The 20,099-nt window shown below is 51.5% G+C and overlaps 2 protein-coding genes across 23 annotated transcripts in view; one reads left to right on the top strand and one right to left on the bottom strand.

Annotated features, from left to right (window-relative positions):
- The window catches only part of LOC105494244 (oxoglutarate dehydrogenase), a 467,517-nt gene that overhangs the window by 359,223 nt on the left and 88,195 nt on the right, over positions 1 to 20,099 (bottom strand). The window lies entirely within an intron of this gene.
- Positions 10,604 to 20,099, top strand: part of LOC105494213 (calcium/calmodulin dependent protein kinase II beta) — a 109,383-nt gene continuing 99,887 nt past the window's right edge. For 17 of the 22 annotated variants that reach the window (XM_024796679.2, XM_011762472.3, XM_011762470.3 and 14 more), the window contains exon 1: positions 10,685 to 10,842. In XM_024796679.2, the coding sequence (XP_024652447.1) occupies positions 10,778 to 10,842 (65 nt within the window). In that variant the 5' untranslated portion in view covers positions 10,685 to 10,777. Of the gene's footprint in view, positions 10,843 to 20,099 lie in introns of all 22 variants that reach the window. The other 5 variants (XM_011762482.3, XM_011762483.3, XM_011762480.3 and 2 more) reach the window with 1 other exon arrangement.

The raw sequence follows: 20,099 nt of genomic DNA, 5'->3' as shown, positions 1-20,099 counted from the left end.
GGCTGTGTTCATTGCGCCAAGCTTCTGTGGAGGCTACAGAGGAGGGCCAAGTGCAGGCAGGAGCCCAGTAGGGCAAACGTGCCCCCAGTCTGGGGCCACTCCACGCTAGGGGCCTCAGGTTCTACCACCATCCCCTCCTCCATCCACTGGCTTTCCAGGGTTACCAGGACTCTAGGACCAAGGGAGCATCTAGCAACCAAGGGATGAGTGTCAGAGTGGGAGACCCTGCACTCCAGGCAGCTGGGGTCATCTCCGAGAAAGGGCCCCAAGGGCGGCGCCTGCTTCAGAGTCAACCGAGGGGAATCCCTGAAGGACAGAGGGAGTGCGTACGACACTCTCCAGGGGGAGAAAATGCAGCTTTAAGATGTGCTGCCTCCCACTCCATTCTACCCACACCAGCATTTCTGGTGGGGGAGGCAGTGGAACTCAGAGCGTAGGAGTCACCTCTCTGGGAGGAAGGCCCCATGAGCTGCAAGCGCTGTTTGCATCATCTTGACCCCTGTGCAATTAGAACAGAGTTGCATTTGCAGGTGGTTTCTTGCCGCCCCCAGGCCTGGCCAGGACCAGGGGTAGGGGGAGGCATGCTGGCATAGAGCTGGTGATAGCAGGCCTTGGATGCCAGCCAGCCTCCTACCTCCTTCCCTACTGCTGTTTGTCTTCAGGCAAGTTACTTAACCATTCAGGGCCCCAGTGTCCTCATTTGCAAAATGCTGCTGGTAATAACATGTCTGGCATACAGGAAGCACTCAAGAAATGCTGGCTCTGACTGTAATCGCCCTGGCTATTTTCTGCTTGCTGTTGCCTGACACCTGTAAGTATGTCCATGCGTGTAGCTTTCCATAATTACGGTGGCTGTGTACAAACTGCATTATATTTGGCGTCCCCCACGCAGAAGGCTCTGTATCCACGGAGCTTTCTCCCTTCCCACTTGTCACGTGGCCCCACATCTCCATCCACTCGCTCCGTTGTTTCTGCCAGGCCAGTCCCCTGCGGGGGACGATTTGGGTTGTTTCCAGTTTTCTCGGTTATAAATAGCACTGCTGTGCATATCTTTATTACAAATTCCTTCTTTCCTCTGAAACCCTGAATAACTGAGCCCACAGGGCATCCAGTACCCAGCGCAGGCTGTCTTACAAAACCCATGGCGCTTCCTGGCCTGCTCCACCGGCATTGCATTGGGTCCTGCAGATGTGCCTCAGGGAGGGGAGAAATCTGAGTGGCCCTCATTCTCCATTGGTCAGAGCTGCAGGGCAGCCTCAGCACTGGCCCTTCTTGAACCTGCACGGATGCTTGACATCATCTAAGTTCACAGACATGGGACAAAACTAAGAAAAAACAAAAGAGAAAAACACCCTACCAGTGTTTCTGAACTTGCTGTGCCTTTAAATGTGAAAAGCTCTCCTTGGTATCTGGGGCCAGAGAGGCTGGGTCCCTGGGTGGCTGCAGAGCGGGCCCTGGCGGTGGAGAGGCCCAGCTTCATCTTCTTGTCAGGGTTTCCCCCCTGCCTTTTTTGTTGTTGTTGTCGTTGTTGTTGTTGAGATGGAGTCTCATTCTGTCGCCCAGGCTGGAGTGGAGTGGCACCATCTCAGCTCACCGCAACCTCCATCTCCCGGATTCAAACGATTCTCCTGCGTCCGCCTCCCGAGTAGCTGGGATTACAGGCACCCACCACCATGCCTGACTAACTTTTGTATTTTTAGTAGAGACAGGGTTTCGCCATGTTGGCCAGGCTGGCCTCAAACACCTGGCCTCAGATGACCTACCCGCCTCGGCCTCCCAAAGTGCTGGGATTATAGGCGTGAACCACTGCGCCCAGCCAATCTTTATTTCTTTATTTTATGTTGCCTCTTTTATACCTATTTTTTGGCTTGTTTTTTGTTGCTGACCAGACTTGTCAGGTTTGTCTATTTTACTCTTTAAAATTTTTTTTTTTTTTTTTTTTTTTTGAGACGGAGTCTCGCTCTGCCACCCAGGCTGGAGTGCAGTGGCCGGATCTCAGCTCACTGCAAGCTCCGCCTCCCGGGTTCACGCCGTTCTCCTGCCTCAGCCTCCCAAGTAGCTGGGACTACAGGCGCCCGCCACCTCGCCTGGCTAGTTTTTTGTATTTTTTAGTAGAGACGGGGTTTCACCGTGTCAGCCAGGATGGTCTCGATCTCCTGACCTCGTGATCCGCCCGTCTCGGCCTCCCAAAGTGCTGGGATTACAGGCTTGAGCCACCGCGCCCGGCTAAAATTTTTTTTTTTTAAAGATCTAGCAGTTTGTATTACTGATTAGTTGTGGCACTGATTGTTTTTCTTTCATTAATTTCTGTTTGGCATTATCATACTCATCCCTTCACCTTTCTTGGGGTTGTTTTGCTCTTCATGTCTAGCTTCTTGAGTGGTAAGCCTTAGTTTATTTTCAGTCTTGTCTGCTTTGTGATAAGGGCACGATGGCCTGTGACATCTCCTCCGAGCGTGGCTTTGGCCAGGCTTGTAACACAGAGATCATGGCACTGCATTCCAGCCTGGGCGTGTTTGTTTCTAAGTTTCATCTCTGTAGTCTCCACGTTCTGTCATGTAAATTTCCTGCTGAACGGATTTATTTGGCTTTCCTTTAGTTATTTCTTTTTAATTTTATTGCAGTGATTCCTGCTTTTGTAGAATTTTTTTTTTTTTCCAATTTCCTTTGTCTCCTAGTACTTGGTCTATTGCTAAGGCTCTTCCATATGACTGAAAAAAGTATATTCTCCATATGGCATATGAACATACATTTCATGTCATTTTAAAGTTGAGGTATACTTTACATACATAATTACATGAAACTTACATGTAAATTACATTTACATAAAACACACTGATTTTAAGGGTACAGTTTGCCAGGTTTTTGACAAATGTACACCCTTGTGTAGCCACAGAAAATATACAGAACATTTTAACATCCCAGAAAATTCCCTTGGGCTCCTCCAAGTCAATCCCGGCACCACCCCAACCCTCTGCAGAGACAGCCACTTTTCTGATTTCTAGAACCATAGATTAGTTCTAGAATGTGTAGAAATGGAATTATGCAATGTGTATTCTTTGTGTCTGGCTTCTTTGGTTCAACCTCATGTCTGAGCAATTTATCCATGTTGTTGAGTGTACTAGTAGTTATTCTTTTTAATTTATATATGCCAATTTGTTTACCTGCATTCCTGTTTATGGACATTAATACATTGTTTCCAGTTTCACCTACTGTGAGTAAAGCTACTATAAATGCTCTTGTACAAGTTTCTTTCTTTGTTTTTCTTTTCCTTTTTTTTTTTTTTTTTTGAGATAGAGTCTTGCTCTGTCACCCAGACTGGGGTGCAGTGGTGCAATCTTGGTTCACTGCAACCTCTGCCTCCCAGGTTCAAGCGATTCTTGTGCCTCAGCGTCCTGGGTAGCTGAGATTACAGGTGTGTACCACCACGCCAGGCTAACTTTTAAACTTTTAGTAGAGATGGGGTTTCACCATGTTGGCCAGGTTGGTCTTGAACACCTGACCTCAGGCGATCCGCCTGCCTCAGCCTCCCAAAGTGTTGAGATTACAGGCGTGAGCCACTGCACCCGGCCTCTTTTTCTTTTCCTGATATATGTTTTTACTTTTTTGGGGTAAAAGCCTAAGAGGAATTGCCGGGTCATAGGGAAGGTATTTGTTTAGCTTTATAATAAACTGTCAAACAGTTCTCCAAAGTGGCTGTCCCGTATTTATGCACATTCTCTTTTATAGTGTTTTGCATCTGTCAACAATAGTAACCCTAACAGCAGTTAGATATTAAGCTCCTATCACAAGGCAGAACCCAGAAACAGCTGTCTTATGCTCCCTGGACTTTGGTTCCTTAGCAGCGAGGGCCAGAGAATGAGTGAGGCACTGCATGGACGAGGCGGCAAAAACCACATTTTCCCCAGCGTCCTTCTCCACTTCTTCAGTCATAGACACCCCACAGCCCAGCCTCCCTTGCAGCTAAATGAAATCATGTGATTCAGCTGTCAGTGGGGTCATGTAGCAGAAAGTTGACCAGTGAGCACCATTCCCCCTCCCTTTCTCTATCCTGCTGCTGGGAACATGGATGTGACAGCTAAATCTCCATGTCAGAGCTCCAGGAAGAGGGCCAACGCGAGATGCAGGAGCAGAAAACTGGAGGCAGCTTGGTTCCTAAGGGCTTTGCGATCACCCCAGCTGCCACCCCTGATGCTTAGGGGAAAGGCTGCCTTGCATTAGCCCTGGCTGGTGCACACAGGCCTGTGTCCATGCTGGGAACTCCAGGCTGGTAGCCAGGCTTCCCGCTTTAGCACAGACTTTGTGCCTGCAGGTGAACGCTACACAGGGTGGGATGGAAGGGGCATGAGTGCAGAGTCTTCTGACACATGCTAGGAGGCCATTTCCATGACGACAAATCCCTGGTGTCCACTACAGGGAAGGAGGATCTGGGAGCCACTTACAGGCCATCTGGGACCTGCTTCTGTCAGCCTAACTACTCCTGGCTGCTAGATATACCTGGCGGCCTGGCTGGGCTGGGACAGTGCCTGGACTTCTAGCGCCTAGGGCCTGAGGCAACTCCAGGAGGATGGAGGTGACACCAATGAGGACAGCTAAGGTGGGGTCAGTCAGGAAGGGTTCACCTCACCTGGCAGCCAGACAGTGCCAGGGGTGCTCCAGGGAACCCCAGCCAGCAGGGGGGTGGCCCAGAGCCTCAGCCTGGCAGCAGACTTAGCAGGGGTTGCTCTCGCTTCCCTCCCTTTGCCCAAGGGCACAGTATCTCTGGGACAGGTGCTGGTGTCCACCTTATGCTTGGATGCCTGGTGAAAAGGGAGGAAGTCTAGGGGGTTCTCACCCTGTGTTCTCGGGCTGTGCCTCTGAGCCAGGCCTGCGGACACTGCTTCCAGCCAGGGCCGCACTGGTTAGTTGGCTTTATCACTTTGCTTGTTAGTCATCAAGGTGGTTCCAAATCCCTTGGAGGACTCAGGCGAATCTGCCAATAAGCCACTGACAAAATGCCCTTGCGGGGTCTGACTGCTCCAGCCTCTTTCCCACCCTCTTCATTCCCTAAACACACCAGCTAGTGCCTGCCACAGGGCCTTTGCATGGCAGCCTCTTCTGCCAACACCCTGCCCTTTTCCTCTCAAGGGTAGCCTCTCTGTGTCATTCAGACTTCAGCTTAGACATCACCTCCTCAGAAAGGTCTTCCGTGGACTTCCACTCTGAAGTTGCCACCCTATCACTCTGCAGCACACCACTTTGTTTTAATCTACATACAACATTGGTACTAGATGCATCCTTGTTGCTTGTTATCAAGCTCTGCAAAGGCAGAATCCTTGTCCATCTCATTCCCTGATGTGACTGAGTGCCTGGGCAGAGACGGGCACACAGTAACCGCACAAAGAAGGCTGGTGGACACCCTTGAGCAGAACACAGTGGTTAAAGGAACCAGCCACAAAGTCAGACAGATCGAGATGCCAATACTAAACTAGCTGTCTGACCTGAGGCCAGTTAGAGTCTGTGTCTCGATTTCCTCATTTGTAAAAGGGAGGTAATGATAATGCTATGAAGTTTATTCAAAATGGTGGATGTTGGACTTTTAGAATGGTTTTGGGCATGTGGTGAGTGAATTGTAAATTGTAGCTATGGCCTTCATCATCACCATCACTATCACCACTATCATCATTGTCACCAATACCATCATTATTATCACCACTACCATCACCATCCCCACCACCACCACCATCAGCAGCATCACGATCACCACCACCACCACCATCATCGTCACCAACACCATCATTATTATCACCACCATGATCACCACCACCATTACCACCGCCATCATCACCAACACCTTCATTATCATTACCATCACCACCACCATTGACACCACCACCACTGACACCACAACTATCACCACCGCCATCACTACCAACCACCACCAGCAGCACCATTACCATCATTATCATAACCACCACCACCATCGCCATCCCCACCACCATTACCATCATAACCATCACCATCACCACCACCATTACCACCACCATCATGGTCACCAACACCATCATTACCATTATCATCACCACCATCACCACCACCATTGACACCACCACCACTGACACAACTATCACCACCGCCATCACTACCAACCACCACCAGCAGCACCATTACCATCATTATCAAAACCACCACCACCATCGCCATCCCCACCACCACCATCATAACCATCACCATCACCACCACCATTACCACCACCATCATGGTCACCAACACCATCATTACCATTATCATCACCACCATCACCACCACCATTGACACCACCACCACTGACACAACTATCACCACCGCCATCACTACCAACCACCACCAGCAGCACCATTACCATCATTATCATAACCACCACCACCATCGCCATCCCCACCACCACCATCATCACCATCACCATTATCACCACCATCATGGTCACCAGCACCATCATTATCATTATCATCACCACCATCACCACCACCATTGACACCACCACCACTGACACCACAACTATCACCACCGCCATCACTACCAACCACCACCACCAGCACCATTACCATCATTATCATAACCACCACCACCATCGCCATCCCCACCATTACCATCACCACCACCATCATCACCACCACCATCACCAACACCATCACCAACACCATCATTATCACCACTATCACCACCACAACCACCGTTGACACCACCACCATCATAATCACCACCACCACCACCATCACTATCATCATCACCACCATCACTACTACCACCACCATCACCATCATTACCATCATTATAATCACCATCATCACCATAGCCACTCCATGTGCTTGCCACTGTGTCCTGTAAGGAGTGCCATGTCAAGGGCCAAATGATGGGAGATGGATGGACTAGGGTCTTCCTGCTCTGGGAACCACAGACTGCTCTCCCTGGTGGATGGCTGGGCCTGAGAGAGGAAGTGTGGTGACACCCTCCCACATGACAGCAGTCCCTGGAGGTGAGGGGGACAGGGAAGGCGTGGCTTTCTTTGGGATAATGAACCCCATGTGCAGCACTTTTGGCTCTGCAGATGTGATGCTTGTTGCCATGGTGACTGTCCTAACAATAACCTCCCAGAACTGATATTCCCCACACCCTCCCCAGCTGCCACCTGGGAGGGAGAGCCCTCCTCGTTTACGAAAGCAAGCTTGAAAGGACAAGGTGGGAGGCAGAGATGACACGGGGGTGGGGGTGAAAGTGGGCCCTTCCTGAAGGTAGGGGTGAGAAGAGGGGGAAGTCTGGGCCTCTCTGACCAGAGCCAAAACCAGATGAGAGGGCTTCTGGAATCTGGGACCAGAGGTCATGGCTGGAAGACTTTCTCCCTTCTAGCCATTTCCCTCTGCTAGGGAGAAGCCCTCTGGGTCTGAGGGTGGGGAGTGGGTTGTTTTTTGAGTGTCTGTGTGGGGTCAGGCTGTCTGGGTAGGGACATTCTGGCTGCCTCTGATAGCCCAGTCCTTCCCCACTGTCTGGTGCCCAATCATGCCAACTTTCCTGTGCTCGCCAGGGTAGCTCCACTTCATACCTCTAATACTTCAGCTCGGAGGAGGGACTGCCTGGGGGTCCCAGGTGCTAACAGGTACAAAAGACGGGGAGAAGTACAGGATACAATGAATCTAAAATTGCATCTCTTAGTGACCCCACATTCTTGTGTAACCCTGGTCCTGGGCAGCTTCTCAACTTTTGAAAGATGACCTCAGCCGGGTGCAGTGGCTCATGCCTGTAACCCCAGGACTTTGGGAGGCCGAGGTGGGTGGATCACCTGAGGTCAGGAGTTTGAGACCAGCCTGGCCCATATAGCAAAACCCCATCTCTACTAAAAATACAAAAATTAGGGTGGCGGGTGCCTGTAATCCCAGCTACTCGGGAGGCCGAGGCAGGAGAATTGCTTGAGCCCAGGAGATGGAGGTTGCAGTGAGCTGAGACTGTGCCACTGCACTCCAGCCTGGGCAACAGAGTGAGACTCCATGTCAAAAAACAAAACAAAAAACAAAAACCAAGAAAGATGACCTTATAAAAGACTACCGAGTGTGCTGCCATGTCCACCACTCAGGGCTCCAGGAAGCCGTGTAAGTGTGGGTCTGTTTGTATGGATGTGTTTGTTGGTATGTGTGTGTTTGTGTGTGTGTGTGTGTGTGTGTGTGTGTGTGTGTGTGGAAGGCAAAGGAGGTTTTATGGGACACTGGGGTTTGAGTCATAGTCATTCCATGGCTGTGTGACTGTGGGTAAATTACTGTACCTCTCTGTCTCTCCATTATCCCATCAAGTAAAATGGGGATAATAATAGTACATGCTTAATAGGATTGTTTCAGAATTAAATGAGATAGTACAAGTAAACTGCACAATCAGTGTCAGCTGTCATTAGGATGCCAGCACACTTTATCATCTCCTGAACATGCTGGTAGGAGTGTGTGTGGTTTCATAGTAGCCTGCAAAGAGTCCAACTTACAGAGGGGTGCAATTTTCTTTTGTTTGTCTTGTTATTTGTATTCTTTTTCTTGAGACAGGGTCTTGCTCTGTCACCCAGGCTGGAGTGCAGTGGCTTGATCTCAGCTAACTGCAACCTCTACCTCCCAGGTAGAAACGATTCTCATTTGGGATTATAGGCAATGGGCCACCACACCCGGCTAATTTTTGTATTTTTAGTAGAGCCGGGGTTTCACCATGTTGGCCAGGCTGCTCTCAAACTCCTGACCTCAGGTGATCCACCCACCTTGGCCTCCCAAAGTGCTGGGATTACAGGCGTAAGCCACTGTGCTTGGCTTGTTATTTGTATTCTATTGTGTGGCCCTACCTCGTCTTTCCAGAGCTCAGAAAGGGAAAGTGCGGATGCTTCCAGCAGGTGCTGGAAGAAACTCCTGTGGGGTTAAACACAACGCCAAGAACAAACCTCAGACTTGGCCTCCAGTCCTTTCTCGAGTCCATGCCACTCTGTCTGTTAGGATGGCCCAGGGTTCTCTGAGTCCAAGTCTGACATGGATGGGGTCTCCCTTCCTGCTATGGTCCTGCTGAAGTCAAGGTCAGGATCCCTCTGCCTCCTCAGCTGGGGACTTCCCCAGCTGGCCCAGCATTTGCCTTTGGCCTGAGAGTTTCTTGTCCTCTAGTGTCTTCTGGGTGCAGGTGGGTCGATGGCAGGGACTTGTTGCCGTGTGGTCTACTAATTGCCCAGCAGTCCTATGCCAAATGCATCCTGGCCCAGAAGGGCCCTGGCTGCCGGCACTCAGAATCCCTTTATCCCCTCCCTTATCCACACAACATTTATTGTGGCTTCTGGGGCTTGCTCTGGGCTGGCCACGAGGTGAGAGGGATAAGCAGGATAGGCCCAGAATTGGTCCTTGGGGAGCAGTAAGGAGGTCATGTCAGGGCAGCAGCGTGACCCAAATCCAGAGCTGGCTGCTGGAAACCCCCTCCTCAGAGCCTGCCCAGGATAGACCCTGTCAGAGGAGAGTGTGGGGTTGCTGAAGCCCAGTGGTCTAAAGTCCTGGTTCTGGTTCTGGACAGCAGCCCTGGTGCCAGGCCTCAGGGAAGGCTGTTTTGTGGGAAACCGGGTCGGCCCTGCCTCCTGCCTGTTTCCCTGCACTCTCCTCCTCCTTGGCCTCCAGGACGGCTTTCAAGAGGGGGTTGGGGTGTGTGGGCTCTCTTCCTCTAGGCAAAAGCAGGGGGCAGACAGGTGGACCATGCTGGAAAAGGGGAGAATGTGTACCCTTACCTGAGCAGGGTGGTTATGAGCTCTCAGGCCCCCCAAATTGCTGATGGAGCAGCCCCTGTTTCCCTGGCTCAGGGTCCCTTGGCCTGGACTCCGAATGTCGCCTCCTGGGACCTCCATTCCAGACACCCCAGCAACCGTTCTCTGGAGAAGTGAGGGGGAAGGGAGGGGGTGGGACCAAGGTGAGGGAGCAGGCCCCACCCCTTCACTTTTTCATGCTAGTGTCCCAGTGTGTATGTCCGGCCTTCTGGGCGGCTCCTCCTGGCCAGGCAGCCTTTGTGACATGTGTGGCTGATGGAGACTGGGCAGGAGGGATCTGGCAGCATCTCTTCCTGAGGGTGTGAGGAATGAGTCCTGTGGAGGGCAGCACATGAGCCCTCGGCCTCCATGTGGGCCCCAGTCCCCTCCTGCTGTCAGGCTAGGTGGGCCTTCGAGGGAGAGAGGAGGCTGCGTTCATTATGTGCACTCTTCTGTGTTATGTGAGAGCGAGGGGTCGCCAGCAGCAAGTGGCCTGCGTGCGCGAGGTGCGGGCGTGGTGCGGGTACAGAATGAAGGCGTCAGTACAGGGCGCGGGTGTGTGTGCGGGGTGCGGGGTGCGGGGGCGGGCGCGCGTGTGTGTGCAGGTGCAGGTGCAGGTGCGTTGCGGGTGCGGGCCACGGGTGTGTGTGCAGGGCGCGTGTGCAGATGCAGGGCGCGGGTTCCGTGCGGGTGCGGGTGCAGGAGCAGCGTGTGCAGGGCGCGGGGACGGCGCGTGCAGGGGGCGGCGGGCGGGCGGGGCGGGCGCGGCGGCGGCGGCGGTGACAGCGGCGCCCGCGCCTCCCCGCGCGTAGGTGTGCGGCGCGCTCCTGGCGAGGACGGAGCGAGCAGATCTCGCGTGCGCTCGCCGCCAGGCGCAGCCCAGCCCGGCCCCCGCCTGGCGCCGCGAGCCGAGGTGTCTCCCGCGCCCGCGCCCGTGTCGCCGCCGTGCCCGCGAGCGGGAGCCGGAGTCGCCGCCGCCCGAGCGCAGCCGAGCGCACGCCGAGCCCGTCCGCCGCCGCCATGGCCACCACGGTGACCTGCACCCGCTTCACCGACGAGTACCAGCTCTACGAGGATATTGGCAAGTAAGAGCCGCGGCACGCGCGGGCTGGGCCGGGGACCCCAGAGGGTCAGGACCTCCGGGACCCTCAGCGCCGCCGGCTCCGGGCGCACTGCGGCCCCGCGCGCTGCCGGCTTCTCTGGGCTCCGGGCCCAAGCGCACGGCCCCGCGCGGCCCCGACCCCCGAGCCCCAGGCCCCGGGCCCGGTCGCCGGACCTCAGCGCGCGCGGCCCTCTCCAGCTCTGCCCAGCGCGGCTGCCGGGCCGGGGCTCTGGGCTCGCGACTTGGCGCGGCGGGGGCGGCAGCAGGTGTCCCCGGAGCTCCCGGCAGACGTGACGCATTTGGCGGCGGGGAGGTCAGAGAGGAGGGGCGCGCGGGGGCGGCCGCCGGGCCTGGAGCGCCAGGAGGGGTCGGCTGCGGCCCCAGAGGGTCGTCCCCCGACGCGGGCACGCTGTCCCCACCCCCACCCGAGCGGCAGGCGGCGGGGGTGGCGGGACCTGCTTGCGCCTGCTCCTGCGCGTGGCCCCATCCGCGCGGGGGGTGCCGGCGTGGGAGAGCCTCTGCTGTAGGTCTCCTGGGGAATCTGGGTTCTGGAGGATTTTCCCCCAGATTCTTCTGGAAACAGGAATTTGGAGGTGTGGGGAGGACGAGGTCAGGGAGCCTGGATCAGGTCATGGGGATGGGGGGAGAGATTAAGATCCTGATTGGGTTGCAAATTTCAGGGTCATCGAGGTGGGTGGGGGCTGGATTTTGGACCGTTGGCGGGGGCACTCTAAAGGGGAAGGGGCTTTGAAGGTTTGTTTGAAGTGGGACCTCACGGGGAACAGGTGCTGTGGCTCCCGTTCTCTGCTCAGCAGTATGAGCAGTGTGGGGCGAAGGTCTGGTTTGGGTCCCCCAGACCCGGCTTTGCCCCTGGGGTCAGAGATGGGGAACGCCTCAGGGGCCTCCTGTCTGGCCTGGGGTCTCCCGTCTGAGAATCAAGGTGGCTGCACCTGGCATCCCCAGGGCTAGCTTCAGAACTCCCGAATCTCCAGCCTGACTGGGCCAGAGCCCCATCCTCCTCCGTCCTCCCCCATCCTCCTCCGTCCCTTCAGTGCAGGCGGTGGGGGCGCTGGCGGTGCTGGCGAGATTTCCTCTTACACATCCAGCACTGATCCTTTTTTTCCTTTACTAAATAAGTGTCTGGTGAAACCTTGTGGTGGGTGAGGGACGCTGATCATTGATAATTGTGGAGTGCGGAGCTGGAGGAGTGTGGGGGTGTGTTCATTCCCCACTTCTCCCTGCACGTGTGGAGAGGATTTGGGTAGGGGGTGGAGATGTGGCGCTCAGCCCTGTGCAAGAAGCCCATGCTGGATCGGTGGGGTGAGGGGCCAGGCCGGCTGGGGGACCCTTCCTTGGATGGGTCTGGAGAGCACCCCAGAGCTGAGACCTCGAGGGAGGGGTCAGGCCCAGCCCCCTTCATGGGGATCCCTAAGTGGGTGGCTGGCTCCCCCGTCTTCATCCCTCAGATGCACAGATCTACCCCTGCCTGTCCTCTTGGCCTCCAGAGGTGTCCTGGCCGCTGGAAGGGCAGGTGGGTAGCAGTTAATGTGCCTGGTTCTCAGAGGAAGAGAGCAGCAGTGGGAAGTCAGTCTTTCCTCAGGGGCCTTCTTGTCGTCTTCTCTGCTTGTGCCCAGAAGCACAGAGGCCCTCACAGCAGGTGTCCCTGGTCTTCCCCAAAGAAGCCACTTTCAAGACGTTCCCATGTACCCCAGTGTCCTCAGCCTGCAGCTCACTCTGGCTGTTCCTTCTCCCCTTTGCTGCGAGCCTCCCTGCATCCAGTGGCAGTGTCAGGGTGGCCAGCTCCCCACTGAGCCTCCAGTTCCAGCACAGCTGGATGTCCTGGCCAGTGCCACCCACACTGGGGAGTGAAGGTCTTTGGGGCTGCCTGGGGGAGGTTGAGAGAGGTGGCTCCAGAGGTGGAGACCAGGTGGGGCTAAGACTGCTGGGCTTCTCTCTGAAGCCGGAGAATGAGCCGCTGCTGGAAGGGAGTGTGGCCTCCTGAGCGAAAGCACTGGGAGCCATGCAGTGCGAGGTGAGGAGTGGAGCCTGGCATCGAGGGGAGCCCCGTGACCTGGGACAAGAGGAGATGCCCAAGCCAGGAGCTGGCAGCTCAGCGCAGTGCACCTTTCTGGAGCCCTGCTAGGCGCCGGGTCCCTGGGGACGCCAAAGGCCTGCCACTGCCATGCTGTGGCGGCTCTGGGGTAGGGAAGGGACTGATTCCTAGGGGGTGCAGCCGTGCCATAGAGGTGGGTCAGGGAGCGGGGAGGGCAGAGCAGGGCACCCAAGGGGGATGTCTGAGGCCAGGGCTCAGTTGTGGGCACTCAGCCCTTTTGTAGCGCTGGGGTCCCTTGGTTGATACGTTGGCTGGTTGTTGACAGTGCCTGCCCGGGGCACAGTTGGTGTTGCTTCCTGGCCTCAGGTGGACATGTCCAAGTTTATTTAAAGCTGCAGCCACTGGCACCCAGTCAGGTCTCACTGAGCTCCCTGCCCAAAGGAAGGACTTGGCCTCAGGCCCACAGCTGCTCATGTGTGACGAGGCCACTGGCCTTTCCCCTCCCTTGCCCCATCCTTTTCTGCTGTCTCTGCTCCCGAATCTTCCCCGGAGGCCTGGGCAGCAGGGTCAGCCAGCCAAGAGGAGCCGCTTTCTGGGGCCCTGCCCTGCCCAGTTCTATAGGGAGTGTGTGCCCTTCCCTGCTCAGCCTGACACTTCTCACAGACACTAGCCTGGTGGCCCATGTGGGAGCAGTTACAGAGCAAGGCAGGGAAGCCCTCAGCCTGGCATGGCCCAGCCAACAGTGCAGTTTTAATTTTTTTATATTCGATAAACTTTAAAAATCCAGAAAAATCCCAGGAATAATAAAATGAACATAGTATCTCTTCTACCCAGAATTGAAAATGGTTAATCTTTTGTCATTTTGGCTTTAAGTCCTTTTTTACAAAAAATTATAAGAAGTATTCCAAAGAAATATTAAGTAACCCATTTTCTTCCAACTACTGCTTTCGTCTTTTTCCTCCCAGGCTCTTTTGGGTACATTTACACATGGATGTAAGTATCCATAACTAATATAGAGGATTCTTTTGTGTGGGTGTTTTTCTTAACTTTACGTAAAAAACCTGGAACTTGTACTTTTCACTCAGCAGTCTTGTTGACACCTGTGCTTGTTGATGTGTTTAATTGCGGGCTCCTGCATGGCGACCTGTAGTGTGAACTCTGTCCTGCCTGCCCCTCTCCCAACGGAAATCTAGGTTGTCTCCTGTGTTCCATCGTCACCCAGCACACTGTGGCCAGCACCGTCACGGCCAGGGCCCTGAGTGCGTCTGGGGTGCAGGTGTGAGAGTTTCTTTAAGGTGTGTCCCTGGCAGTGGGGCTGCCGAGGAGGGTCCGCCTGTCTCTCTGTAGGTGCCGCCACTCTCCCTGCTGTGTCCACTCGCACAGCAGTGTGGGGGCCGCCCCTTCCCCTGGATGCTGCCATTCGTAGGGTTGGTAGGTTGTCAGTGTTGACAGGTTGTCAGTGTCGACCGTTTGTCGGGTAGGAAGAGGTCTCACATTTTGCATTCATCCTCATGAATCTTCCATTTTTGGGGAGTTGTCTCTTTTCAAACATGGAGATCTCCCTAGAAAAAAGCATTTCCCACGAGGTTTTGGATATCATTTCAGGGGTTCATGGGCCCCTCCTTTTCTGGGGGAGATGGCAGCTAGGGCTTGTGGGCCATGTTGTAACAACACCTAATGTGTACATTACTTTAAATGTTTGATTTTATTTGATTCGAATTGTGCAGAAAGGCCCTTCTCCCCAGCCCCATTTTACAGACAAAGAACTGAAGTTCAGGAAAGGCTGGCAACTTGCCCAAGCCCAGGAAGCGAGAAGGGCCCCTGAACTCCAGTCCAGGGCATCTCCTACGCCTTCCATCTCTCCCACTAAACCTCAGATAGGCCCAAAACTGACCTTGATATGTCCTTGACTCCATCCAGTGGTACCCCAGTCGCCAGAGAGCAGGCTGTATCCTGGGGCGTGTGTGGCCTGACTGCTGGCGGGGGCATCACTGTCAGCTGGCGGATGCCTTCTGCCGAGAGGCACACTGTGAACCAGCGAATGGCCTGCTAGGTAGTTAATAGATAAACTTAGGAAATTCAGAGCAAATCAATTTTTGAGTCTCCAAGCTCTGAGCCGGTTGCCAGGGAAGAGAGGAATGGAGGAGGAGGGATCATTGTATTTGCTTTCTCCCTCCCCAGAGCACACCAGGCACTCCCTGCCTCAGGGGCCTTGGCCAGGCTGCCTCTCTTCCCCTGACCCCTCATAGCTTACTCCCTTGGGCTGCTCAGCAGCCTGTCCCAGACGCCCCCCATCCCTCCCCTTTTGCCTCCCCACGCCTCCCTGCCCCTCCCCCCCAACTTGTCTTCTCCCTGGCACTTTGCTCCATCTGATGTGCTGGACAGCTTACCCACAGAGAGGCGGAGGTCCGGTCCTCTGCCCATGGCTGTGTCCCCAGTGCCTGGCCCGAGGAGGGGAAGGGGTGAGTTGGGTGGGCCTCTGCCTTCCGGCCTGGCTCCCAGGAGGCCAGCAAGAGTCCTCCTGGTCTTGATTCCTTAATGTAGGGTAGTTTAAAAAGAAGTCGCACATGCTGAGATTGCTGGCAAGATGTGCATTAAGGTGATGCTAGTTTAGTTACTATTTAATGGTATTTTTATACCATAACCTACTTTGCTGAGAGCTAAGAATATATCTGCATGCTTGCTACCAGGACTCTTTTCTTTTCTGGTAACAGTTGCTAGCGCTTAAATGGTGCTTATTATATTAACGTGCTAGATCTGTGAAGTAGGTACTGTAATCATCCCAAGTTTACAGGAGAGGTAGCTGAGGCACAGAGAAGCCCCATTCCTCAGAAAAGGTCACACAGGGTCAGGATTTGAATCCACATTCTGCTCCTCTCGGAAGCTCATTACCCTACTCTACTCTGTGCTTCAAAAATGCTGTAACTCCACTGGCTGACTCATGGCCAGCTTGTGGTCTACTCTGACCTGAGGCTTTTGGGTACCTGTCCTTGGCCAGTTGCTCACTATGATGTATTTGTGCTTTTCCAAACCAAGGGCACTACCTCTAGGTTCCCCTTTGTGAAAACGTTATTTCCTTTCATCGTCAAAGACAACCAATACTCTGACTCCATATGACACCAACAAGACTGGAAATTTTTATTTTATTAATTAAATTACCAGGGCAATATGATCTTGTAAAACACACACACACACACACACACACACACACCCCAAGTAATACAGAAGTACGTGCAGTAAAATGTGACTTGTTTACACTCAAGTTCCCTCACTCTCCAGAGGTACCTGACCTCTTAATTTTAATGTCAGTATGAGGATATGTGTGTGTGTGTGTACATATATACACATCTACATATATAGCAGATACATATGATTTCAAAACACAGATGGAATCACCATATATGTGATTCTGCAATCTGTTTGCCCAACACTTTCATGACGACCCCCTGTGTCAGTAAGTCTTTTCTTAAAGCTAAGTGCCTTCCAATTCTTAGCAGAGAAATGTCTGCATACGCGTTGGCCACATTTTTTAAACCAAAAATTGGGACCCATCCTCTAGCAAGTGTGATGGGGTATAATAGGATGCTATATTTGAACTCAGGGCCTGAAAGGTTGTTAGGAGGGTCCAACTGTTGTGAAGGAAAGCTGTGTTCTCAGCATGACCAGCTGCAGGGGCTGGGCCTGTGGAGGTGGGTGCAAGTGGACCCCTGCCAAGGTCAAAGGCCACAGGACTGAGTATGTCTCAGTTCTCACTTGAAAGAACTGAAGGACCTATTCCCATCTTTCTATGCCCCCTTTCTAGGAATCCCCAAGAGCAAAGGGGAGAGATATGCAATGTTTAGGTTTTGTGTCTTCTACTTAAAAATTCTAACAGGGATGTTTCCCTCATTTTTGCTCCATTGGCCTTTAAAGAGTCTATATGGAGCCACCCTAGAATTTAACAGTAATTTACTAGAAGAGACCAGGTAGAGAGAAGTGTGCAATGTCTGTCCCTGGGAAGACCACTCCCATTTGCCTGTGTTCTGGGGTGCTACCTCCCTGGTCCAGGCAAGCGATGTGGCCTTTCTGGAGATTTTAAATATATTTTCAAAAAATTTAATTCTCTCTTCCCCCACAAAAATGGAATCTGATTTGATTATTTTTAAAGCATCTTTTACAGCTGCAAGTCACTTTGCTAGTGTAGAAACATAAAAATGCATTATGTATCAACTTGGTTTTTAAAAAATTATCATATTGGCATATTACATAGAAATGTATATTTTATTCATAGAAAAATTTGAATTATTTAAAATGAAAACATCCTTTTATGTTAGAGAGAGGTGGTGTTGCTAGCTGCCAAACTTTTGGGTGGCTTTTGTCTCCTGGGTTAGAGGGTCACTTGTTGAGGGCTCAGTTCCTGGTGGACATAGTTCTTTTTGTATTGACATAATTATCCAAAAATAACTAAAGTTATGATTCTTTGTTAAGCCAGATAGAAGCTTTTGTTGAATTTCTAGAACAGATTGGCAACAACCAGGCAAAGATTTAAGAAGATTTTATGGGAGGAAGCATAATGGCACACTTGTACAGGGGCGGAATTTGGGACCCACAGTCCTTGTTTCCCCACTTTGTGAGCAGCAAGAGAAGCCTGGAGGGCAGGAGCTGCTGTCGCCCTGACAATGAAGTACAGTGGGTGTTATGCCTTTTGCTGTAATGCCCTCTGGGTGTCAAGCACATCCCAGTAAGTGCCGTTTCCAGCAAGGAGCTGAGGAGCCCTGCTTCTGTCACCCAACACACCCTGAATTCAAGTGCTGAGAACAGTGCCTGGCACACAGTAGGTGCTCCACAGTGGCTCAGCAATGGTCTGGGTCACTCAGGCCTTGCACCTGGGACTGCTTCCCAGAGCAGTGGCGCACCCACCCTATCAAAGATGAGGGCCTTACAAGAGGTATTGGGTGACTCTGCAGGTAGGTCTTGGGGGTGTATTCTGATGTCCAGTCTGGGTAGACAGTCTTGTCACCTGGTGAAATGCAGTAGCAGGGCTGTCAGCACTTATATGTCTGCCATGAGCTTGACTCCAAGAGGCTTGCAACCTTTAGCTCATTTCTTAATGAAGTTGTTCACATGACTTCTTGTTTGTTGAGGTGCTGTCTGATTCTCAGCATCTGTGGATTTGATCCAGGCCATTCATTAGGGGCTTTCTGGGCAAAGAGTATGAGTCTGGTTAGGAGCAGGCCCTCCCGAAGAAGATGACCAGGGGATGGTTCTCGGCCCCGACCACACATGGGAAGCCCCTGAGGAGTGTTCAGGCCCCATTGCGTTTAACCAGACACTAGGGAAATGGGGTGTCAGCATTTTTTTAAAACTCCCAGGTGGTTCCAATGGGCATTACATACCTAGACTCTGCAGAGGAGTCTGCATCTGAGGCCAGACACTTGCCTAAGCCCACACTCCTTCGTACAACCCTTGGTTCTTTCAGAGCCCACCTAAGCACGGATTTGAAGTTTACCTTCATTTTTTCTACATTCACAATGACATTACTACCCCACCACCCACCCTACCCAAGTTGTCGAGAGCACCATGGGTAGAAGAGATAAAATGTGATACAAAGGTGAGCCATGTGTGTGATTTAAAACTTTCTAGTACTTAAAGAAAAAAGAAACAGGTGAAAGGAACTTTAATAATATATTTATTTAACCTTATATCCAAAATATCATTTCAGAGCCCTGGTGCAGTGGCTCGCACCTGTAATCCCAGCACTTTGGGAGGCCAGGGTGGGTGGATCACTTGAGCCCAGGAATTAGAGACCATGGGCAACATGGCAAAACCCCATCTGTACAAAAAAAAAAAATTATTTCAACATGTAATCAAAACAAAAATTATTAAGCTATTTTGCATTCCTTTTTGTATTATGTCTTGAAACCTGGTGTGTATTTTACCCTTATGGCACATCTCAGTTTGGACCAGGTTCTTATGTCTACATGGTGACAGTGACCACAATATTGGACAACACAGGGCCAGAGCTTCAAAATCACTGTTTTTTGTTTGCTTGTTTTTCATTTTTCCTGGTTTCTTTTAAGGATAATAGTTACAGTCATAGTTGTCTTTGTCTGTTCCTGATTTCTTTTGCTGTCCTGAAGACTTATTCATTTATTCAGCAAGTCTGGTTGACTGTACTTACCATGTGCCATAGGTGCTTGGAAAACAGTAGTGAACAAAGAAGTCAAGGATGCCTGCCCTTGGGGAACTTATATACTGCTGGATAGAGGCAGGCAATATAAACAAATTATATGATAGGGCAGAAGGTGATTAATACCTCTGGGAATAATTAAGAAGACTCAGGAGTGCCAGTTAGGAGGAAGGTTACCATTATAAAAAGGATGGTAAAGCCAAGAAAAAAGAAGATTCCAATTGCTAAAATCAGGAATGACATAGGGGACCTTACTGCCAACCTTACAGAAAAAAATTATGAGGAAATAACTATGAATAATTATGTGCCCTCCAGTTAGATAACCTGGATGAAATGGACAAAGAAAGACACAAACTACTGAAACTGACTCAAGAAGAAATAGAAAATCTGAATAGACCAATAACAAGTAGAGATTGACTTAGTAATTTAAAATTTTCCCACAAAGGAAAGCTCAGGCTCAGATAACTTCACTAGTAACTCCTACCAAACATTTAAAGAAGAATTAATGCCAGTCTTTTACAAGCACTTCCAAAAAGTAGAAAAGGAGGAAATTCTTTCCAATTCATTATGTGAAGCCGGCAATACCCTAATACCAAAACCAAAGATATCACAAAACTACAGACTGTTGTCACTTATGAATGCAGATGAAATATCCTCAACAAAACACTAGCAAAATAAATCTAGCAACATATAAAAAGGATTATTTATACATTAGGAACAAGTAGGATGTATCCCAAGAATGAAAGGTTCATTCAGCATACAAAAATCAATCTATATAATGCATCATGTTGATAGAACAAACATAGAAACTATATGAACCATTTCAATAGATGCAGAAAAAGCATTTAACAAAAACCAATACTCTTTCATGATAAAAACTCAACAAACGACAAGTAGAAAGGAACTTCCTTAACTTGATAAAAGACATTTATGAAAAATCCACAGCTAACCTCATATTTAATGGTGGAAAACTGGAAAACTGAATGTATCTGCTCTTTCCATTTCTAGGTAACATGGT

The sequence above is a fragment of the Macaca nemestrina genome, chromosome 4 (assembly GCF_043159975.1).
Source record: "Macaca nemestrina isolate mMacNem1 chromosome 4, mMacNem.hap1, whole genome shotgun sequence".
Taxonomy (NCBI): Eukaryota; Metazoa; Chordata; class Mammalia; order Primates; family Cercopithecidae; genus Macaca; species Macaca nemestrina.
The sequence above is the reverse complement of the archived record's forward strand: the minus strand, read 5'-3'. Positions and strand labels throughout refer to the sequence as shown.